This window comes from Xyrauchen texanus, chromosome 43 (assembly GCF_025860055.1).
Source record: "Xyrauchen texanus isolate HMW12.3.18 chromosome 43, RBS_HiC_50CHRs, whole genome shotgun sequence".
NCBI classification, from domain to species: Eukaryota; Metazoa; Chordata; class Actinopteri; order Cypriniformes; family Catostomidae; genus Xyrauchen; species Xyrauchen texanus.
In genome coordinates, this window is record NC_068318.1 from 28,204,454 (window position 1) to 28,230,320 (window position 25,867).

General features: G+C 38.8%; 1 protein-coding gene across 2 annotated transcripts in view; it reads right to left on the reverse strand.

Annotated features, from left to right (window-relative positions):
• Positions 1–24,271, reverse strand: part of ssbp2b (single stranded DNA binding protein 2b) — an 85,783-nt gene extending 61,512 nt beyond the window's left edge. For both annotated transcript variants that reach the window (XM_052115576.1, XM_052115575.1), the window contains exons 1-3: positions 24,162–24,271; positions 2,344–2,416; positions 74–135 (exon numbers count right to left, since the gene is read on the reverse strand). In XM_052115576.1, coding sequence (XP_051971536.1) covers positions 74–135; positions 2,344–2,416; positions 24,162–24,217 — 191 coding nt within the window. In that variant the 5' untranslated portion in view covers positions 24,218–24,271. The remainder of the gene's footprint in view (positions 1–73; positions 136–2,343; positions 2,417–24,161) is intronic.
• Positions 24,272–25,867: the final 1,596 nt, after the last annotated feature.

Sequence of the window (25,867 nt, forward strand, 5' to 3'; positions counted from 1 at the left end):
AAGGGATTAATGCATTGGTGAATGAGAATCATTCAAATACTGTATTCATTTTAAGAAAAAAAGTCAAGCTTACCACCACCATGAATGTAAGAATCCTGGAGGTTCTCCTAACGTTATGTTCTTTTCCCATCTTATCTGCACAAAGGACAGAGAAACACTCTGTAAGACATTCTCAATACATACCAGGTTGTGTAGATGGTGTGTATTACTTTCTTTCATTAAATTCCAGTTGGACACATCTACATGTTAACCTTGCAAATCTCAATCTATCAGACCACTCGAAGAGTCTGCCGTTCTTTTAAACAGCACTGCTATGAAATAAGAAAACAATCAGACACGCCACACTAAATGTGGATTATTGTGTTTTCTCAGATGGTCTGTACACGTTAAATGTGCATGACTCATATGCAAATAATGGCTTGACTATAAATATCGAAGCAGTGGCAGTGCTGCAAAATGTCATGGCTTTCTTCACATCGATCAATCCCACAATGCCTCCACGACATTCAAAAGGCACTTGAAACTTAAGGCTCTAGCGCCAACAAATGGTATTGGAACAGCTTCCCGAATATGACAATGAACACATGAACCAGTGACATAACAGAACTGATAACAAGGTTAATAAACAAACATGATAACAAGACAATGACTAATGAGAACAAAAACACATGAAACATGAGAGTCACATGACAAGACAAGGACGTCACATGAAATAAAAGTCATGAAATCAAAACATGAAAACCTAAAAATGAACAAAAACATGTGACACAAACATATAGTCCCGCCTCAAACTCAAGCCATTGAATGAGTCAATGTTTTTCACAAAACAAACGGGGGAATTTCATAGCACTACATAAACACAGAGTTTACAGTGTTTGAGAAAATTAACTAATTATTAGTTGTCTCTACATATTAAGCTGGGATAGCATAAAGTATTTCAACACTGAAAAAGTTACACACTTCAGTTATAATTATATTATCTTGAAAAATATCATTTTCTTAATCAGTATTATTGTCTAGTTTTTCATCTAAACATTATTAAAACAAAGGACATCATTAAGTCTTGTTTTCAGAAAAATCGTAAAAAATGTTGTGAGGTTAATGCTTAAAACAAAAAATAACTCTTTGCCAATGTAAGAAAGTAAGAAAAACTAGTTTTCCCTTTGAATTCTTATTATTTGTCTTACCCCTCTTGGCAATTTTTTTCTTGTTTTAAGCATAAACACAATTGTTCTGAAAACAATGACCACGTTTACACCTGGTATTAAAATGCTTCTCGGGTGATCCGATCACATGTGGTCAGGCGAGACACATCGCTGTTTACACCTTAAATGCGTCTCCTGTGGCCACTTATGTTCAGATTTCGAGGGGAGGGTCTTATTTCATGATGACATACAGTATAATAATCACTTTGGTAATGTGTTACTGCATGATATTAAAGCGCAACAAGTCAGAAAAGATGCACAGTTTTTTTTCCAGATTCAGCTGAAATTACATTTTAATTTAAATACAAATGAAACATTTCGATCAGAAATATCCATTATTTTAGTAGATTACCTGCTTTAAAGGAGCTTCAGATGTGTGTGCTTGTCATCTAATGTATGTCCCTGGATGTTGATTTCAGACACACTGAAGAAGATCTGTGAAGTTCTCATGCTTGGGTATGTATGCATGTTTTTAATTTTCCAAACGGACAGTTATTTCCTATAAAGCCACCCATAACCAAAGTTTAACCTCTTGTTTTAGCTCAGCAGTTGATTGACAGGTGAGGGGTGGTGCTTCGCTGCTGTCCAGGACACATTCAGCAGGGTTTAGCACCTCAAATGTGATGTGGTCACATGCGTTTTTGACTACCTTTGTATGTGTTTTTAGTGATCTGACCACAAGACCTAGTTTAGACCTGTATTTAGTGCTGATCACATGTGATCGGATCAACCCAAAACACATCTTAATACCAGGTGTTATTGGGGTCAATAGTGAATACATTATGTCATTTGACGTCTCAATTAAATGTATCTTGTTTTAAGGATGTTTAGATGGAAAAAGAAAATCAGTGAGAAAATCAACTATTTTTTGTATTACAGCCCATATTGTCTTTATAAAAAAGGTGATGATGAACATGCCAGTACCACTCCAGCATTTTTTTGCTGAAACAATTTAGTCGTTTTTACACCGACACACTGACTCTCCTCCAATCCCATTACGTGGACACCAAACATCTAATGTGTCCAGCTTGCTCAGCATATCATCTGCATGTAATTAAATTAGGGCAAGACCCAGGGGGGGCGGGCCGACGCTTACAAGGCTATGTGCCTGGATGGGAAAAACCAGCTGGCTGCTCACCTCTGACAGGAAGGTCTGTGCCGACTTCTGGGCTCCTACATGTAACAAGTACTCATACACGTAGAGTGCTAGCCTGCAAGAGAGAGAGAGAGAGAGAGAGAGAGAGAGAGAGAGAGAGAGAGAGAGAAATCTTATTAATTTAAATAAGGTTGATCTATCCTATTCTAAAATGTAAGAAAAATTATGCAAATGTCAATGTTCGTTTCAAAATCAAATATTTAATATAATATTTTATTTTGTTTTGGGGGGGGCGTAAATGGGGTCGGGATGAGTCGCAGACCCAGATTTAGGGCTTGTTCTTATTTAGAACCAATTCTATTTTTTTAAAAAATACTAAAACCAACAGATTATTATTGTCTGGAGCCAATGCAGATGAAACACTACATTAAAATACTTCTATTCCATTGTAAGTGCCTTACTGTGAGTGACGGACTCAAGGTTGACACTTTACACCTGGAATACATTTTATATATATATTTATTTTATTATTTTCTCCACTTTTCTCACCAATTTGTAATGCCCCAGTCCCAATGCACTCTCTAAGTCCTAATGGTGTCGTAGTGACTCGCCTCAATCCAGGTGGCTGTGGACGAATCTAAGTTGCCTCCGCATCTGAGACTGTCAAGCCGCACATCTTATTGCGTCCACATTATAGCGACCACGAGGAGGTTACCCCATGTGACTCTACCCTCCCTGCAAATGTGCCAATTTGGTTGCTTAGGAGACCTGGCTGGAGTCACTCAGCACCCCCAGGATTCAAACTTGCGACTCCAGGGGTGGTAGTCAGCGTCAATACTCGCTGAGCTACCCAGGTCCCTGAACAAATTTGATATTGTTTGTTGGGCCAACAATCCTAATCTGCAACATCTACAATACATGAATACCACAGCTTAACATATCAGGAGCATATGTGATACCAGCTGCACCACGTCACAAGTTTTCAAGTTTTAGCCATGAAGAAAACAAAGATGTTTTTGAACTTAATTGCTAAAGTGACTTTTCAAAAAATTAGCAAAACTAGGTTGAAAATGTCAGGCACATTGTGAACATCACAGAAAGACAAAACTTAACATGCAGATCAGCTTTCCTGATGCTGAACAATCCATCACCCACAAAATGAGACTTTGGAGGGATCACTTTGGCTGTCAGCACATCCCAAAAAGGCTACCATTTTCTTTGAATGATGGACATGGTGACTAGAGAAGGGGGTGTGTATGTTATCCACGTCCGTTTATTGATCTAATGCATTTTCAGATTTGATCACGTGACTCTGCATGGTTCATTTGATGCAATCGCAGCTCTGTGCCTCTAATGCAAAATATCTGTTTACATCCTAACCCCCAGAGTGGGATCTCACTTTAGTAATATATTCATGAATAACAGTTATAACATTCTAAAGTACTACAACCTAATGACTATAATGATTAACTGGATTTTTACATTTTCTGAAGAATATGTGTGAGCAAAACTCATTGCCACAATGGGTGGTTGCCAGGACATTGCTTTGAGGTTGCTAGGATGTTCTGTGTGGTTGCTCGTATGGTACTTACAGGACCAAGTCAAAAGAGCCAAACCCCATGTTTCTAAGATGTTCTGGTCCCTCCTTCAATATTAGTCTTTAGGATTTTTGGCAGTTTAAATCACCCACCAGTTGGAAATTATAACTGTGATTGCTTAGAACAGGAACCAAACACCATTTCTCTACAAGCAGCATGGTGAGGTATTATTCATGTCTGCAGCACAAACAATGTCATTCTGAAGTGTAATAATTAGGGTCAAGGCCATGACCACAATATACATTGAGAGGAACAAGTCGCCTCCAATAATCAAATATGGCCAGATTGCCCCCCCGCATACTGGGCCGCATATCAGTATTAAGAGTGTTTGTGTCATGTGAGATGTAAGAATCTAACTAAACATGCAATATTTCACCACTGTTTTATGACTGAAATGTTGTACCGACCGACATTCATTTCCAAGGGTGCAAACTATTCACCATTTGGCAAAATTTGCTGTTTTGAATTTAAAATATGTCATTTACAGTATGCGATTTGTATGTCATTCATAATTATGAATGTGAAAACATTAACGGAGCAGTTTTCAGCGAAGCAGGCTTAAGACAAAGAGCGAATGTGTGTATATTGTAAAGGACTTGAATGAATGTGGTACTCTGGCAAGCCTTTGAAGTAGCTTTTTAGAAATTTCTCTTCAAAGTCAAGTGGTATTTATTGTCATTCAACCATATACAGTTAGTACAGTTCACAGTGAAACGAGACACGGTTCCTCCAGGACCATGGTGCTACAGAAAACAACATAGGACAAACACAGAACCACATGAGACTACATGGGACAGTACAAAAATTACAATAGGCACAGTGAGAGACAGGCACAGTACACAGTAGTGCACAGTAGTCTATAAAATAGTGTTCTATGCACATAGCAGTTATTGAGGTAGCAGCCAGGTATAAAGTGACAATAATTAAAGTGCAACTCAGGACACGTTTGTGTGTGTCAGTCCAGTCTTTGACTATTGAGGAGTCTGATGGCTTGGGGGAAGAAGCTGTTACACAGTCTGGCCATGAGGGCCCGAATGCTTCGGTACCTCTTACCAGACGGCAGGTGGGTGAAGAGTTTGTGTGAGGGGTGTGTGGGGCCATCCACAATGCTGGTTGCTTTGCGGATGCAGTGTTTTTTGTAAATGTCTTTGATGGAGGGAAGAGAGACCCCGTTGAACTTCTCAGCTGTCCTCACTATCCTCTGCAGGGCTTTGCGGTCCGAAACGGTGCAAGTCCCAAACCAGGCAGTGATGCAGCTGCTCAGGATGCTCTCAATAGTTCTTCTATAGAATGTAGGATGGGGGGTGGGAGATGTGCTTTCCTCAGCCTTCGAAGAAAGTAGAGACGCTGCTGGGATTTTTTGGCAATAATGCTGGTGTTGAGGGACCAGGTGAGTTTCTCCGCCAGGTGAACACCAAGGAATTTGGTGCTCTTGACGATCTCCACAGAGGAGCCGTCGATGTTCAGCGGAGAGCGGTCACTCTGTGCTCTCCTAAAGTCAACAACCATCTCTTTTGTTTTGTCCACATTCAGAGACAGGTTGTTGGCTCTACACCATCCATTAGCCGCTGCACCTCCTCTCTGTATGCTGACTCGTCGTTCTTGCTGATGAGACCCACCACGGAAGTGTCATCGGTGAAACTTAATGATTGCTGCACAGTCATGAGTCAGCAGAGTGAACAGCAGTGGACTGAGCACACAGCCCTGGGGGGCCCCAGTGCTCAGTGTGGTGGTGGAGATGCTGTTCCCGATCCGGACTGACTGAGGTCTCCCAGTCAGGAAGTCCAGGATCCAGTTGCAGAGGGAGGTGTCCTGGCCCAGCAGGTTCAGCTTTCCAATCAGGTGCTGAGGAATTATAGTGTTGAATGCTGAGCTGAAGTCTATGAACAGCATTCGAACATATGAGTCCTTTTTATCAAGTTGGGTGAGGGCCAGATGGAGGGTGGTGGCAATGGCATCGTCTGTTGAACGGTTTGGACAATACGCGAACTGCAATGGGTCTAGTGAGGGGTCAGCTGGGTCTTAATGTGCCTCATGACGAGCCTCTCGAAGAACTTCATGATGATGGGTGTGAGTGCGACGGGACGGTAGTCGTTGAGGCAGGACACTGAAGACTTCTTTGACATGAGGACGATGGTGGTGGCCTTGAAGCACGTTGGAATGACGGCGCTGCTCAGAGAGATGTTGAAGATGTCGGTAAGAACATCTGCCAGCTGGTCTGCACATCCTCTGAGCACTCTGCCAGGAATGTTGTCTGGTCCAGCAGCCTTCCACAGGTTGACTCTACGTAGAGTTTTCCTCACATCACCCATGGTAAGACAGAGCACCTGGTCATTGGAAGGAGGGGTGGTCTTCCTCACCACCACTTGCTTCAAACCTAGCATAGAAGTCGTTCAGCGCATCTGGAAGGGAGGCATCTTTGTCACAGGCAACTGATGTTTTCCTGTAGTTGGTGATGGCCTAGATGCCCTGCCACATGCGCCACGTGTCGCCGCTGACCTGGAAGTGACTGTGGATTATCTGGGTGTGTGCACGCTTTGCCTCTCTGATGGCCCGGAACAGTTTGGCCCTCGCTGTTCTTAGCTCTGAAGGCGGAGTCTTGGGTCCTTCTGGTTGGAGGTGATGGTCTTGGAGAAGGTGACATCATCAATGCACTTGCTGATGTAGCTGGTCACTGATGCTGTGTATTCCTCCAAGTTGCCAATTGTTGCAGCCTCGCTGAACATGTGCCAGTCAGTACACTCAAAACAGTCCTGAAGAGCAGAGATGGCTCCTGCTGGCCAGGTTTTCACCTGCTTCTGGAGCGGTCAAACAAATACTATAAAGCACTATTAAAGGTTCAGTATAAAGACATCATAACAGTAGTTCATATGACAAGTACATTGTAGTCCAAGATTTCTCTGGCCAAACAATAGCTATGTGTTGAATGGACTTATTTTATGGTATTTTTATAATGTTTTTTTCCACTTTGGACCTTGACAGCAGTGGCCAATATGAACTGTTTTTGTATGGAAAAGAGCAGCGTTCAGGTCCTTGAAGAAAATATTAAGATTCTACTGGGAGGAAAAAGCAATGTGGGACAACTTGAGGACAGTAAATCATTTTGTGTATTTTGTTTTTCCTAACCAGCTGACACAGTCATGCCATTTTACAGAAACATCAGTGATGAAAAGAAATTCTAAATATATTCACCTTTTCTTTGAGGCAGCACAAAAAAGAAAGAAAACATGACTGAAACAGGCAAATTGCTAGCAAAGCAGACACAGAGTTTGTCTTGTACTGTGTGAACTTTAAACATACATGTAACTTTTAAAACCAAAAATTATACAATTTTGTGCCTTTATCGCATTTCAAGCCTTTATTCAGACAATTATTGCATTCAGCACCTTTACTATATTGAAGGACCAAAACGGACCATTATATTTGTGACCTCAACACTCGTGAACCCATGTTACGGCCTTGCTTAGGGTTAGGGGTTTTGAAAAATTTTAATAGTTATACTTGCCTTAATAAGCATGACTAATAATCTAATTTCAAAATATATATAAAATCTAACATGCATTTTTACATGGGAAAAAAAAAACTAAAAACACGATACACTTAAGATCGTCTACTACAGGAGCAGCAAAAGCATCAAATGGAGAATCAATACTGCATGTAAAGACACAGACAGGAGTTTTGATCAGGCCATGTAAGATTATCTTGAACAGACATGAGTTAGGCCAATATTCACTACCAGTGATCTTATATTAAATTACAAAACAGTTCATCAAACGCCCCTTTAACCCTGAGAGTGACAGATTAAGAGACAAGTAAAACAACCTGTCTGCTTATAGTACATCTAGTTTAACCATTCCAAAATAGACACTCTGATATCCCAACATTTTAAGTGCAAAAAAATGGCAAGAATCGTATGTAGCCAACAATAACAAATGTGAATGAATGCAGATGCCTAATAGACTTCAGTAACGTTGGTTTGCCAGAGCGGCTTCATTTTAGTACAAATGCAAATCAGTTTCACAAGCATGCCACCCTTCCTGTCATTAGCAGTGCCTCATAGACTCGGGGCCAGTCAGTTATGTGATTCAAACAGATTCTAATAAATGAACAGGACAGAGTATACACAAAGAGACATGGTCCATTTATTCGCACCAAAGTAGATGCAAAATCGCAAGGTACAAATTCTAGGTAGTAAAATGAGCCAAGTGAGGAAACCAAGAATTGTGGGAGAGATAGAAATATGAGAGGAACAAAGAAGCATGAGCAGGGCTATGTGGTGAGGATAATAACTACGGATACTGACGCAAACAGCGGCGAAGATTAAAGGAGCTGGGTGGGTGGAAGTGCTTAGGGGGAGGGGGACAATTAATACTCCAGAGGTCTAGAAACTTTGGTAATCTCATGGTGATGGGTACAAAGGGGGGAGGACAACTGTGAAAATACCCCCCACCAGGGCTGTACGTGGAACTGAATAGAAAATGCAAGACCGGGAGCTGCACATCTCTTTTCAAAACTTTGAGCTGAGAATGTTAATTATGAAATGCTTTGGCGAAATGTAATTAAGACATTGGCCTGTGTGTCCCTTGGTCATTTCGGTCAAAGCCAATCCTTGTTTGAGTGAAAGGTTACTTAACAACATCAGGGGATATTGGTCGAAAACAAAAGGTCATCGATGTTTCATGTTTTAAAGGTGGTGTGTCATTTTTGCGCCACTAGCGATCAGTGTTAATCTCGTCAACAGAATTACTGCTGAAAATGTCCGACGACAAATGTTTTTTTTTATTATGATAACGAAACAAGACGAAAAGGACACATCATGACGGTAATCAAATGGCTTTATTTAAAACATACTGTTGACGAAAATATGACAAGTGTAAAAAACTTCTAAAAAGCAGCTAATTCTTCAGTATATTAATTTTTTTGCTATTATTTCTGATCCGTTTTCTCATACACAAAAATTAAACATCTTAATTGTTGTTTAATGTTTGATACAAGTTCAAGTAGTTTATACATTTTTCAAAATATTTGTATATTTTGTACAAGTTTGGTCTGTTACAAAGTTTGGTCTGATACATGTTTTTGTCATTTTACACATTATCATCAACTAGTAAAATTGACTAAAATTAAGTAATACGACATGATGAAATTGACTAAATTTAAAAGACAGTGTCATAACGACATAAAATAATAAATAAAACTGTCAGAAAATTAACACAGCTAGCGTCACCAAACGGAATAGCAAAATAATAATAATAAATAGAAATAAAAGGCAAGACAGCACCAATTCGCTCCAAAATAAATAAAAAAAATCACTATTGCATTTTCATGACTTTCCAAAAAAGGAAAAATAGTGATGGATTACGGCAGTCCGGAAGAGAGAAAGATGACAAATTTACTGTCACTTTCTTAACAGTTGTACAACCCCAATTCCAAACAATTTGGGACAGTTTGAAAAATGCTAATAAAAGCAAAAAGAGTTATTTGTAAAATATATTCACCCTTTGCTATATTGAAAGCACCACTGCTACACATAATATGATGTTTTACCTCATGAACTTTGTTTTTTTTTTGTGGAAATTGTACAGTAATTTCAAATCAGATGATTGTAACACGCTCCAAAAAAGTTGAGACGGGCAATTTAAGACAAATAACAATCTGACAAGTTGAAATAACAAGGTGATGTGAAACAGGAGATGTTAAACAGGTGAGGCAATTATGTCATAGTAAACAAGGAGCCTCTAAAAAGGGCAAGACGAAAACCATTTCTGAATGCTCATGATCTCTGATCTCTTAGACACCACAGTCTTAACATACATCATTTATCTGTTATGGATATCATGAACATGATCTTGGGATAACTTCAGTAAACCTTTGTTAGTCAACACCATTCAACGCTGCATCCACAGATTCAAGTTAAGACTATACAAAGCAGAAGCCGTACATCAACACTGTCCAGAAGCACTGCTGACTTCTCTGGGCTCGGTCTCATCTTAGATGGAAAGTAGATCAGTGGAACTCCGGGCCAAAGAGGAAAAGGACCATCCAAGCTGTTATTAGCATCAGGTCCAAAAGCCAGTGTCTTTAAGGGCCAGGGGTGTGTCAGTGCCTATGGCATGGGTAACACGCACATCCGTGAGAACGCCATGAATGCAGGCAGATTTGTAAACATTTTGGAGCAACATATACTGCCATCCAGCATAGTCTTTTCTATGGACGCCCCTGCATTTTCCAGCAGAACAAGACCCACATAATAGATGAATGGGGGAATATCCCACATTCTAAACTCAACAAACTTGTGTCTTCAGTGCCCATATGCTTTATAAGTGTTATTAGAAGAAATGGTGATGTTTCCCAGTGGTAAACCCTCGACTGACCCAACTTTTGTGGAGCGTGTTGCAATATTATGATTTGAAATTACTGTACATTAAAAAAACTAATGTGTAGTTGTAGTGCTTTCAATATATGTCCAAATGTGATTATGTCCAAATGTGATTATTAAACCGCAAAGGATGCCATTAATGAGATAAATATATAGTTTGTCCGTATGTGCTGTGCACCTCAAATATGAGCGCTTGGGAATGTGTAGAGTCAGTGTTGCGCTGATACCGGCTGCTCATACCTTTAAGAGCTCCTTAGCACATCCAAAGAAAACACCATCATGAGCATTGCACGCTATATTTGTAGCAGATGACAGTGAGCAGGGCGCTAATTCACATTGTAGCACAAGGCACATACAGACCATGTAGTTATTTAATTAAATAGAAGCCTTTTGCTGTTTATTAATCACATTGAGTCACTTAGCGACCTGCTTTTCCGAAAGTGAGAACCTTCCATCAAGACAACACAAACACTTCAAAATAAAAGCTTCCGCCAAAATAAAAGCTTGATTTAAATGGAAAAAAGTATGAAATAAACATATCAAAATATTACAGTTTTAATGAATGCATTTATTATTATTATGACACAATTTTAAAGAAAAAATTTACCAAACTGTTGATATGGAATTCAGAAAAAAAAGTAAACAGGTATTGGAAAGTACCAAAAAGGAAGTATCGGGACACCCATACTTTTGACATCAAAACATAAACAGGCATGCCACACAACACTTGTGTTTCTTGGATAAGCCAGTAAGAACAGATGTAAAGGAGTAATGGGCAAAAAACTTTGAAGGAATTAACATACCACGTTGTAGCATTTTACACCGAACCAGTGTATGATTGTGCACGTTAACGCAGTCAAAGAGTTTTTAAATGCGAGCGGGATTATGAGATTTTGTCTTTTAGTGAGTGGTTGACCTGAGCTACAGCTAAGTACACAGTTGGGGCACACAATGCAACATAACATGATGAGCAATGCTGAGACACTTCCTGATGAAACCCAAGACAAACAAAACATACAGAGAGAAACTTGAATTCTTTTAGTAAATCATTACTTAGTGTGTTACACTTTATCTGTGTCTGATTCAACTGTGGTCTCATCTGTATGACTCTGCCCTTTGAGATAAAACACTGAACTGGGGAGAGGACTATTAATGTTTCGTAACATTGGGGAGGTCCAGATTAATACAGGAGATGGAGTGTTTCGGTGAATGAAGTAATGAGAGAAAGGATCGGCTCATCTTGTGCTCTAGCTAGTGTCAAGCAAACTAACAAGCATGAGTGAGTGCGGTTTGTTCTCTGTACAGCTCCACTTTGCCAATACAGCTGGAGTTTCGCCTATTGCCCTCTGCTGAAAACAAGTGGCACTTCAAGCTTGAATTGCACAGATGGTAAGAACTTTCCCTATTATGGAGACATGATTAATCATTTGAATGTGTTATTTTTTACATAGATAATGTACCGAGTTTTCACGAATCAACAGCCCTAGTAAAAATATATTTATTTTTGCCACTACAGAGACAGAAATAACAAACAGCACCATTAAAAAGAACATACGGTAGCTTGCAATTTATACAAGTCGGCTTGTCTTCTGTAAACAACTCTCCAATGCCAGCCTTTCCCGGACAACTGGGCAGTATGTTCAGACCAAGTCAAGCAAACCAGATCTGTCTGGCCTGTCAAGATCTGTCATGAACACAGATAATATACTGTGCCCCAGAGGCGGAAATAAGGAAATCAAACTGCTGTTGCTTGGCAATAGTCTCTATGTTCGGTAAAATATTAAACAAGTTAATCGAACCAGAGGCAAGAGCAGCTGAGAGACTGTGTTCTGAATACAGGGATTGAGGCAGCTCTGCGTTTAGGGAGCGAGAGATGATGTCTAGAAGAATTCATCTGAGTCACACCTGAGCAGAGGACGCAGGGAGGTCAGACGATGCAAAGCCAAACTGGCCACTAGGGCTGCACAGTTAAAATAATCAAGATTAAAATTATAGCTTAACTGTAACAAATAGCAATGAACTAATCGTGAATATCGACAGTTCCTAGGGTTGGGGAGAGATATTTAAAAAACACAGGTTACGGTGCTTGAATGTGCATTTTGTCACCATATTAAAATACACCGAAAATGAATGAATGAAAAATGTTGGCATGTTTTTTGTTTCATCTCCCACACCTTGTTTCTCCATGTTTCCATGTCCTGCCACAAGTCTCCCAGGAGTTGTACCGGGAAAAATTTGTCACATTTTCACATTTAGCAACAGACTGCTGAGAAAATAGCATTTCTTATGTCCAAATATTTATTTCTCAAAAGTAAGAATCGTTAATGGAACCATTCATGAATTGGAATTGTTAAGAGGTATCGGTTAGTTCACCCAAAAATGAAAATTATCCCATAATTTACTCACCCTCAAGCCATCCTAGGCTTTCTTCTTTCAGCCAAACACAATCAGAGTTATACAGTATATAAAAAAAAATATCCTGGCTCTTCCAAGCTTTATAATCAGAGTGTATGGTACCTTAGATTTTGAAGCCCACAAATGTGCATCCATCCATCAAAAAAGTAATCCATACGGCTCCAGGGGGTTAATAAAGGCCTTCTGAAGCAAAGTGATGCGTTTTTGTAAGAACAATATCCATATTTATAACTTAATAAACTATAATCACTGGCTTCCGGTAACGGCCGTCCACATCGTCCTAATTATTAATTTTTTTTGTATTTTTATATATCTGTGCCGTCCACACTGTGGTCTTTCTGAAAGACCAGGGGACGGGAACATCTTTGCCTGGCAGCCAGGTGACATCGATCTTTTGAGGGACACTCTGCCAGCATCCTGCACCATCTCACTCCCTTCCTCTTGCCTGGATGACCAAAGAGGAGCAAAGGAGAAGAGAGAGAACGTTCTGAGGACGCTGTTGACATACAGGCAACAACAAACTGTTTCATCAGCGTCTTCCCGGAGGCTGAACCCAGGCTATAGCTGGGAAGTGTCTGCCACAACCACATCCAACAGGATGATTCTGAAAGAGACAGCATATGTAACTGCTGCTTTATAGTGATATTCTTTATATTCAAGTGGTGCTTCATTTTGAATTAGCCTCTAGCTAATTCGAGATGTTAGTACAACCTAACGTCAAACTGCTCTCAAATAAAATTGCTGAAGTCTGCACTGCACACGTACATAAAGAACACAGTAAAAGCAGAACTAGAGTAGATCGAGATCCATTCATGAAACGAAGCACTAATAAGTAGCAGAACGGAGGCTTTTTCACATCAAGAGCAATGCAAATAGCACTGTCAGCAAAAGTGAAAGATCAATATATCAGCCAGATATAAATATCGGATGATATGACCACTTGAGATTATCAGCTAGGGATGGGAAATGTATGGAATTTAGTGGTTCCGGTTTTTGGAAATATCTAATCCAGTAACCAAAGTCTTACTGGATGTGTCTTACTGGATTTGGAAGGTTATCAAATGATGTGATCATTTCAGATTTAAACAGAACAGATTCTTGCAAATGGTGTGTTTACTTTTTAATTAAGATATTTTATTAATTCATTCATTACACAAAATGTAGGCCAACTTTTAACTACACATGGTAATAATCAACAACCATCCATTAATTTCTCTGAATTCTTGGTTGGTTTTAAGTCGTACATGACAAGGGGTGGACTGGGAAGAAAAATCGGCCTAGGATTTTCCATAGAAACTGGCCCAAAAGTTGTTGGCATATCACTGCCCCCTTCGGTACATCGTGCCACCGTTTTGTGGCCTGTTCTGCAGAATGCGGCGGCTCATTTCAGCTTATAGCGGCACATTTCTCCCGATGGCCAGTCTGCCCCTGATCGGCTCCAAATTGCATCGGCCCAACGTGAAAATGCCGGTATGCCATATTACTAATCCATCCCTGGGCATGACAAAATGAAGAACTTCAGTTAGTTCAGTAAGTTTTTGATTCACTTAAAAGAATAGGCTGATAAAAGTCCTTAGTTAGGTAGGAAGCGCTGTAGCTTTTGCTGTGTAAATTCAAAAGAACCAACTCAGAGTGATTAATTAAGGAATCGGACTAAACTGGTCATGCTGTATGTTTTGGGATGTGGATTTAAAAGAACCAGCTCAAAAGAGATATTCATTCTGGAATTAGACAACAATAGGCACGCTGCATGTGGTAGCGTAGGTAAGATTGTCAAGAGTTTTAGCATGGTGTTCTGTCAGCATTGGTGAAAGAATGAATGTTTGAAAACCATTAACTAGGGGTGTGAATCTTTGAGTTGATAGCGAATCAATTAGATTCACAGGTTTTCAATTCAACAAAAAAAAAAATTATCAAATTCAGAATGATTCGTTTTGATACACAATGACATTCAATTAGATTCTATTTGATTAATGATTCGATAATGTATTTTTGTATTAATAAGATCCTCTAAATAATCACCCTAATGTGTCTTAGGCAAGAAAAAGAAAGAATAAATTCTTAAGATTTATTGCACCAAAAGCAGCTTGAAAAAAAACACACATTACATTTAGTACATGTACGTGTACATACAGGCTTTTTGGAATATAACAGAGATCAATAAAATATATGATACAATAAATGATATGCTTGGCTCTAAAATATCAAATATATTACAGCCAAGCATAACTACAAAATATTCCATATTCAACTAAAATTCCATAATTGTTTAAGATTTTATTCATTTCCATGACTGAAAAACACAATATTTACAATTCTCTGACATATCCAGATTTTCCATGACCATGTGAACCCTGTATCAGTAAAACAATCGAAATATTACAGCATTAAAGTAATATCAAATAACTATATTTAGTTTCCTCAAGGCCTCATTTTCAAATACGAAAATAGAAAAGCAATATAGATTAGACTTCAAATTAAATGTTTTCTGCAAGCCAAGTCCCCAACAAAACAATGATACCAGTAAAATGGCGACCAAGAAAATAGCAGCCACGTTTCCCCACAATAAAACTTATTATAATTTATTTCAGTAAATGTCAGTAGCCACATAATGAGTTTGTAGCTGTACACTGCTTTGAGCACGTTTTACTCAAGACAAGATTAGAGATCGACCGATATTGTTTTGTTTTTTTAAGCCGATAGGATATCGATTATTTGTATGTTTCTTCTTGCATGTAAAGTGACTGGCACTTTACTACAATAACAGACTGGTGTTCAACACAGTCTCATTTAAACGGTCAACATATCAGAGCCGCATAAAGTGCTCGTCTGTTTCATTCTCCCTCTCTCTCCTCAACAGTTCCCTTAACACTTTAAACTGTCTTGTCTAATGATAAAAATAGCAAATATCAATCAAACTAATATCATATACCATCTGCAAATATGCACATATCTCCTTTAAACAGATGTAATAAACCAACCTCACACAATTTCAGCTGATCCAGCATCCTGTGTAACGCTTAAAAATCTTCCTCTGAAGCAAATATTCTGTCAATAACAGCCTCTCATCAACAGTTCCCTGTAACTTTTCTAACAATTGAAGGCAAATATTAATAAAACTTCTATTATATACTGGTCTGAAAATATGCTGATATCTTGTTTAAAAAGAAGTCATTCATGACCCTCACGAAAATCCAGCGTTTTCTTCCCATCGAGCACTCATCTAATATCTTCCTCTGAAGCGTGTATTCCATCAGCCAGAATCAAAAACTTCAGAATTATGATAAAAAGTTCTTCTAATTAACAAATCATGATGGTCTGTCCATGACAATCCAAGCAGGCAATCCAGGCCATTTAAATTGTCAGGAGATTGCTCCCCACGCTGGATCCGCACAAGCGTGTGAATGCAACTTCAAAGTAAAAGCACTTTACGTGTGCTAAAAGTAAATGTCTTATTTACAATGCCCAGTATGTGCAATTGGTTTGATTCGGTATTTTTGAGAAAATGCGTTTGCTAACGTGGACATGCCATCTGATTCGTTTCTGGATTACCGTGTGTAGTGTTACTTCCTTCTTCCTAATATATTAACAATTTCTTCATGTGCAAATAAATTAATATAATTTGATGACTAAACAGAAATCAGAGGAAAATGCTTTCTACCATTTAAAATACAATATAATTATTATTATTATTTTTTATTTTTTTACAAAGCTTAAGTTTAGTCTAAAATGTAGTAAATATAGTGCGAAATAAGAGTTTATTAATATTTAGCAATTTTATGTTTATGTTATTTGCTATATTAAATTGTGTGATATATCAGCATTGTCTCGGCCACCCTGCTCTCTTGATATCGGCATTGGCTTTTTAAAAAAAAACCTATCGGTCGACCACTTTTTAAGATACGTTTATTGTGACACGAGTACTTTGCCCCATGAATGTTTATGCAAAGCTTTTACTTGAACGGTGTCGAGGAGATACTTAATTTATACAGAGCTGTAATCGTGTAGATGATGATAGTGAAATAAAGTTTAATACTACATTTTTAAATAATTTAGGGAATTTAAAACAAGTGGATCTTATTAAAAATTGCACTGGCATATGGCCAATCATTCCATTGGAACATGAGCATCCCTGAACGTCAACTTTTAAACACAGCCAACTGAGAATTAAATTAAACCGTCATATTTCAAACATGCACTCATCCAAGGCTCTTCGAGCTGATTAATGTGAAGTAATGTTACGTCTTTGGAAATTTGCAGGATTTGTTTTAAAGTATGCGAGTTCGTCTCCGTTACTTAGCGCTTATATTTCAAATTAAGCATTTATGGCTGTTACATTTAATAAAATTGATTAATTTAAGCAATACATTGCAAAAGAAAGTTCCTTTACCTGTGGATAACCCTCAGCATTGTTTCCTCTCACACTCTTTGCTGCAATGGCAATCTTGCATGCAATTTCAGAAACTTCCGCTAGAAGGCTCCAGTTATCGATGGATCCGATTAAAGAAAAATGCTTGTATATTGGAAAATATATTGGAAAATCAGATTATCAGTCACTCTCTAGACAAGATTACAAGCTGTCAGTTGCTCATGTGAAAGTCAGTGGCTGTCATTAGGAGGGATAAGACACGAGGTGCCAAAGAATGATTTTAATAATTTATACTGTTTTTCAAATCGCAATTAATTTGAGTTTTAGCGCTTTAAATCAATTATTGACCAACACTAACAATTATCAATTTAAAAATCATATTTTAAGGTTGATGCTTATAAATCGAGAACATTTGTGAATTGTTACACCTCTATCATTAACTGAACCAAAAGTCATGAACATTTTTTTTAAATATGGAACCAGTTCTGAATAAGAAAGTTTCACAATTCACAACCATATTATTAGAGTAAATATTACGTTGTTGTTGTTATCGTTTTATTTTTTATGATATATGTGTACATTATATATACATACTAACTTATTTACTATAATTAACATACACAGCCTATATCAAACAATATGTACATAATCATTATATCGGCAATCAGACACTATAGCTTAATAGTTATCAGTATAGACCATTGAAAAACCCAAATCTATTATGTACTTTAATTAGAAATACAACAGTGTGAAGGGGTCCATAGGAATGCATTGTTTTCATTTAAATCCACATTCTTTATCAACCAGCCATTATATGTGTGCCATGATCTCATGTGACCCCAGAGGTAGCACCAACAGCAGTCAATGAAAGCCCTGTAACAGAGCAGAAGTCAATGTTGTGACCAGTGTGACTAACAAGAGAATTCCTGTCCATACTCTAAATTGTTGTGTTTAATTAGCTCAGACTCAGCCATGAGGCCTGGTCCAAATGTTCAAAAGTTACAATCCAAAAACATAACAGGAAGTTGATCAGAAAGACAGCACACCCTCTGACAAGAAGGCTTCAAAAACTCAACTTTTCCTACAATGGGGAAAGCAATCCAGTTGGAAGCATTATGTTCAAGCCAGTTTCAAAAACCAAGAGGTGGTTTCCTTAATCAGCTGTGCATTTTAGAAGCCAGTCAAAACAATAGCGCATGTTGATGAAACATCAAGAAATGTCCTAATGGTTTCCAATGAGGATGAGGGCTTTTTTTTTTAAAAAGACAGGAAGAGAAGTTTAAAGCATCCTTTTTTACACAGAATAGAAAGTCAGTCCCAACTTGGGCCACACGAGATATGCTTGATGCTATCTTTTTGTATTATCTAAGACATGATACTATTAACAATGTGATGACATTTAATCATGAGAAAAAGTCCTCGATTGCAGCAGAGAAATTACCTTTCACAAAGGGCCTTTATATGGTATGAGCAGAGGTCACCCACGGCAGACAGCTTTATGATTATGGTCAGACATTTTTCAGGAATAAATTAGGGATTTAAGGGTAGATGTGCATGAAATCTGTCCACACAGAACTCTGCACAATGTTCTGCAGATTTTGAATGATTTTGGGCATAAGGAAGCATGAACGGAACCCATGCAAAAAATCAGCCTTTTCAACTGTCTGTGAGACTTCAGGTCAACTTGATAGCCTGTGGCCTTGATGAAAAGATAACATGTCACAGGCTAGTTCCCCCACCATGCAACAGTCACCAATAATGAACACTACCAAACACGCAGTGACATGGAGGAGAGAAATGAAGTTCCCTGACAGTATCTGAGCCCTTTTCTCTCTCCGCTCGTCACGCATGCTTAACCTTGTGCCGCTGTGTGGACTACACTGTTTGCATATTAATACATGGAGATATTAGAGAGGTCTGCTCTCCTGAGGAACTGCAGAGGAAAAGGAGAGAGAGAGAGAGAGAGAGAGAGAGAGAGAGAGAGAGAGAGAGAGAGAGAGAGAGAGAGAGAGGAGCGAGACATGCACACACGAAAAACAAAGACAGATACACAAGCACTTACAAACTCTGCTAGATACCCACTGCAAGCAGATAAACATTAGCTGTGAAACCACAAACTGCATTCTGAAACACACCTGGATGTTTCCAGAAGCCTGCAGCTTCAAGTGGTACAAAAACAAGTGCTGCATAGCAAACAATGCTACTAGGATGCAATTGAGCTCGAAAACTGAATGTGTATGAACAAGTATTCCCGTCTACGAGTAGAAAAACACTTTATGCATGTACACAAATGCCGATTGAAGTTGCTCTACAGTGGTGTTTACATCATTAGGACTCAAGAAGTGATCCGGTTACCTTTAAATATCTGTACTATTAAACCGTTATGTGTTATTGTTCAGGTAGCTAGCTATAAACATCTCACAATTTTAACTAACTTTGACAAACTCGCTCAGCAAGATTCTCTTCAAACTTGCTCTGCGATTAAACAAGTTGACCTGAAAGAGAAGAAAAGGTACACTTACGCACACTATAGTGCCCTTTGCAGCAACACTAAATACTAGGGTATATCTAATTTTTACACATGCCATTCCATCCCATGTCATGCCACTAGGACTGTTTTATGATACCCTTTTAGCAAATGGCAGCCGCACACGCCAGCCATGAGCAAAGAAGCATTCTGTCCATGTGTCTAGACAAATTAGGCTGTACGTACTATGCTGATGACAAAATTTACGCACATTTAAAACCAAAATAAACATTTGCATTAAGAATGCAGTGACTTGGGGTCTGGGTAGCACAGTGAGTATTGACGCTGACTACCACCCCTGGAGTCGCGAGTTCGAATCCAGGGTGAGTGACTACAGCCAGGTCTCCTAAGCAACCAAATTTGCCCAGTAGCAAGGGAGGGTAGAATCACATGGGGTAACATCCTCGTGGTCACGATTAGTTGTTTTTGTTCTAAATGGGGCGTGTGGTAAGTTGTGTGTGGATTGCGGAGAGTAGCATGAGCCTCCACATGCTGTGAGTCTCCGCGGTGTCATGCACAGCGATTTGATAAGATGCGCGGATTGACTGTCTCAGAAGCTGAGCCAACTGAGACTTGTCTTCTGCCCCCTGGATTGAGGAGTAACCGCGCCACCATGAGAACCTACTAAGTCTACTAAGAGAAAAAGTGGATAAAAAAGAATGCAGTGACTTTTTTGCACTGTGTTATGAATTATGGTCTGAAATGTTTCGAAACGCATCAAAAACGCATCTGTTAAACTGAGCTTGCATAGCTAGAAGCATTTGTGTTGAAGTACCTAAGACCACGTCCACACTATGTTTTCATTAAAAACACAATCATTTTGTGAAGTTTACGCCTCTAATCCACACAGAAAACAAAAGCGTTTTGAGAATGGATTATATTGCAAAATACTTCAAGTTTTTTCCTTTTGTCCTCTCTCATATCATTCAAACCATCATCCTTGACAGTTAACCACTCATCCACTTTTCTTTCAAGAGGAGAAATAAAAGGCCCTGTGATCCGCGCAAAGCCGCCACCTCTTTAAACCCGCCGGTGCTACAAAACCATACAGTCAAGCAGTTGTCAAACAGCTTAAGTGTTAAAACAGAACTGTCTGAGTCTGCACTTACTATCAAATACAACATTATGTCATTCTGTGCAAAGCTTCCACCCTTTGTCACTTTTAACAACACTTGATCTGTCAAAGGCACACTTATATCCATCTAACGCAGAGGAAGTTTTTACTTTCCAAAGAGATGCAGACATTGCTTAATCAGATGATGTAAACCAATTGATCTCAGAAAGCACTGCAATAAATACAGCCTATTTGCAAAATGTAGGTTTGATCTGTGTTTATAATGCGAATAATACGCTTTTTAAGTTGTTTGACAAGTATTTAAAGAATTCCCTTCTGCAACCATGAAAGTCATTTGAGTCCAACTTCCATTTTGAATTCACTATTCCATTCACTGTCAGCAAATGCATAAATAGTTAGACCATTAAAAAAAAATGTGTCATTGAAATTTACCAAAAAGAACTATATCGACAGAGCTGTGCCACAACCGTTAGCCCATATACTCTGATATGTTGAGCTCTCATGCTCCTGTGGGAAACGTGGGTTCAAGTCCAGCCTGAGTCATGATCCAGTCTCATTCATCCCTCTCTCCCCATGATTTCCTGCCAATTTCAGGAATTTGTATGTTGTGAACCCCAAGCATTACCAGCAAAAGAAATTCATTTAGAAAAGTAAGAAGCTGTAATAAAATCTTATAACCAGCAAAACTGCTTGCTCCATCTCAAATCTAATGTTGGAGTGTTTTTACCGAAACCACAAGTCCACACATGTCCCATAAGACACTGGCCTGAATGAAACTGCAATAATGGCTAATTACTTCAAGACAAGAACTCACTGTAGGAAGACAACAACTGTGTGTGTTCCAAAGATGTTCAAGCTAATGGCAATAAAAAACAATAAAAGGCAGATTTGCGAATAGTAAATATAATTACATTTTTAAATAAGTAAAAGATTTTAGGTAATAAATCTGTGAGGAATAGAGTTGGGAACCGAGAACAGTTTTTTTTTTTTTTAAATACCGGAGCAGTATGATTTACATGACTTCGGTTACATGAATGTTTCTTGTACAGAAAATGTTCCACTGATGTGGACCGAACACTATACTAAAATACTCTGACAGTGTTTCCTTCAGCTCAATTCAGCAGTAGCACTGCACTGTAGACTTAATCTACAGCAGGAAACAAACAGCGCTACCAGTGTATTTTGATTCCCGAACGAATGACACTTATAAGCCAGCACTTTTGAATCTACAGCGCAAAGCATAGAGCACTTCCTGTAAAGACCGATAACCGAACAAATGACTCTAATGATTAGGTTCTTTTGAATCTACAATGAGTCGCTTCCAGTATATTCCAATTATCAAACGAATGACTAATGAGTCGAACGTTTTGAATCTGCTGCATGAAAAATATGCCACTTCCTGTATAGTCCGATCCCCAAACAATTGACTCTTGTGAGCCAGTACTTTCTAGAGAATAAAAAGCATTTATAAATCAGTCGAAGTGGTTCCTGAATTATTCTTATACAGATGCACAAGTTATGAATGTCCAAATTGTAATTAGAATATGAACTGTAATAAGTACTGTTGAAGTCTCACAAGCCTGAAGTACAACATCAGACTACAGAACACAACTGTCTCTGGAACTGTCACTGTTATGTCATGTTGTACTTCAAGACCTGTAACTGGCTGATTTTTTTAATGGAAATGTGTAGTTAAAGATATAGAAGTTCTGTTGTGATAAGTGAAATTTTATAAAAGAATAAATGAATGAATGAAACCTGCTATCAAATTTATATTTTTTATAATTTATATTTAAAATATATTTAGTTATGATCAATTATTGCATTGCATTTATGCCTCTAAAAAGTCTGAAAACACACCTTTTACAAGAATTTTTCATAATTTATTTCCGACTTGTTCTATCTATTCTATCATTTGGCAACAGGCTGCTGATGGCTGTAATTGCATCTCTTATTTCCAAATAATTCTTCCTGAAAGGCACTAAAAGAATCGTTACTTGAACCGTTAAAGAACCGGAATCGTTATCGAATGAACTGAACCGTTAACTTCCCTAGTTAGGTGCACTGGACATCATGATACCCTAATATGTCCACATTGACAAGCCAAACTGACCAAATTTTATTTTTCTAAAATATACAGACAACCCTTCAAATATCTACATTGTAAATGTGTTTTGGTATCTGCTAAATAAATATCTAACCTAAGAAACGTGTACTTCAAATCCTTTAAAGATCATTCAAACCCTTTCACGCCATCTTTGCTTGTTCATTACATTCTTCCATCATGAATATCATCAAAATAACTACTTATTTCTTAATATGTATGTGTGTGTGTGTGTGTGTGTGTGTGTGTGTCACAAGAATATTAAAACCTGAGATGACCTACCTTGTGGTACTTGCCAGCAGTACCCCGCGAGGGAATTTTTTTTTTTTAGGTTTAGGGGTAGGGTTAGGGAATATAAATTGTCGTTAGATCTGTATAAAATGCATGGAAGTCTATGGAGAGTCCCTACAATAATATAAAAACAAGTTTGTGTGTGTGTGTGTGTATGTGTGTAAAATGAAAGAAATTACAACCAAATCTTCTCTCGAATTGATGGAGTGCTCGTCGTATTATCGCCATTGTCACGGTGAGTCGCGACAGCATTGTTACAGTATCATTCTGAAGAAAGACTGCCACAAAATAAGAAGTGTATGCGCGGAGGTGTTCACGAGACATTCGCGGGCTCAGCGCGAGTATAGTAAGTACATCATTACATAGTCCAGAGCGCGAAAGAGTATGATTGACGCGAGAGAGTGATTGACGTTCCAGCGTGAAACGTCCTGCGCGATATGGAACTTTTCATGCGGGAACGTCAATCATACTCTCTCGCGCGCTATACTCTACTCACGCGCACTGGGACCTCGTCTTCTCTCCCACGAGCGCACAGAACTACCGTTCGCTATATAAAATAACGAATCGTAACTAATAAAGTTTTTTGTTTCGTCATCTCCATATGCAGCTCAACTGACTGGTTGGAACTGGTGATTTAAAACTTGTCGCGGGTGCGATTAATCCATATTTAAAGCCAAAAAAACTTCTGTACTCACCTATATCCATCACAACACAGAGATGTCTGAATCCTTGGAAATGCATTAAGAGCTTGTCTTACACGTGGCTACACAACGCTTGCTAATTTGCATGTATACTGATGCATGCACAGTAATTGATTCTCGTAAATCCAATGTACAAGGTAAAGTTTAATCCTCGCAATGCATCCCTTAACGTCTGCGCGAGCTATACTTCTCACTAAAGACTGCATGTCGTGTTAATAAAACGCAAGAAATTCTAACAGTGCGTGACTGATAACTGACAACAACTTTCTTTGCATGAACTACAAGCACTGTCAGAGACGACACAGCATCCGAGGATGAGAGCAAATCCGGCTGTTTGTTAAAAGTCTGGCCGCCCCCTGTCTACATTAAAGAGATTTGCCCCCCTCATAAATAAAACTTACTTTTCCCTCGCTTGGCTGTCGGACGGTACGTTGTTACTCTTGCCTTTGGCGTACATGCTTGCAGAGAGCTCCGATTGTCACGCACCTGTCAACCCATCACAGCCTCCCCGGACACAACCCCGTCACCATGGTGACTACAGGAGCGATTCTTTTCATTGGACCGAGCGGAGAGAGGGAACGCCCATTATGTTGGGTAACTAGCTTGAGTGACAGTTACTTGGTCCCGCCCCAACAGAAACACAACCCCTTTCTTATCTCCAGCGCTCTGTCTGTGAAACACACACACACACACGCACGCGCACGCACACGCACACACACACACACACACACACACACACACACACAGTCTTACTCGGCACTGAGGGGAATTTGAAACCGTACTGAGAGGGATTTTAAACAACTGGCTGTTCCTCTCACAAGCAATCACACCCTCTACTGTCACTGGCCAAATTTAAAGTGATATGGCAAATGTGGAACGGATGCTTCTGGTCTTATATGTACTCTTGATTTAAATAAGATCATTTGATTAATACAAACCCGCATATGTCTTTATAATACTTATTTGTTTTGTGTAACATTTATTTTACCCTAAAAAGTTAATGAATGGAGGAAGAGCTTATTTAGACACCACAGTAATGATTGTATTGTACAAAAGACCTGAGGTACTTGTTATAATCTTGTCACAATTAAAAGGAACCTATTTAAATGTATATTAGACCGTCTACAAACTAAAGTAACCAACTAAAATGTCAGTAACCCAAACTGAAATTGAGGGAAATGCATCCCCCCTAATATTCATGATCAGAACTAGATCAATATGGAGTTTTCAGTACCCACTTCTTAAAGGTGTACTCTGTAATTTAGTTTGATTGTGTCATCTTGGACTAGAGGTCTGTGCGGGACAGTTTTTCCCCTCCCACTCCAGCAAGATTCTATCCAGAACCCAAAAGCCCCCGCTGAATGTTATTATATGTTCACCCGCTCTCTGCCTGCAGCGACTTTCTTCCCGACCGCTCACGTTACAGCAACTCCAGATTTGTTTTCCACACTACAATAAAGCCATACACATAGACAAGTGTACAGAAATAACTTTTAATTTTTTCTGTTATTGCTATTATTAGATGACATGTGAAATGGTGCCCATGCATCTGACTTGCCTGAGGTTGATTTCTTAACACTGAATAGACAATTTTCTAGTCCAAATTTCACACCCTTTGATGACAGTGTCCAAGCTTTGCTCTGCCATTCTTCTAAAGAGCCGTTGACTACCGGCATAGCCTGCTCTAAATACTGAATAATTTGATGCACATGGTGTGTGCACATTTTTACATTGCATTTTCTGTTTATTGTTGTCAAAAATACATTTGTTGTCAAATAAAATTATAATTATTGTTTTTAGGCATTCATAAATAAAATAATAAATAAAAGATATCCACATCGGATTGCCCGCCCATGGATGTACCGTCCGCTACCGCCTTCAACTCAGAAATGTAATCCTTTGCTGCAAGAAATCTAATCTGCAGAGCTCTATCTTTAACTTAACACTGACCGATCATGAACCAGCATCATTTCAACGCAATAGTTTTCAGATTCCAATGTCATTGTAGAAATGTCCTATGCACAGTCAGCCATGATTGATTTCATTAATGAGTGAAATTGTCCAATGACAGGGTGTTTATAGAAATTATGAATGCTCAAGAAAGCTG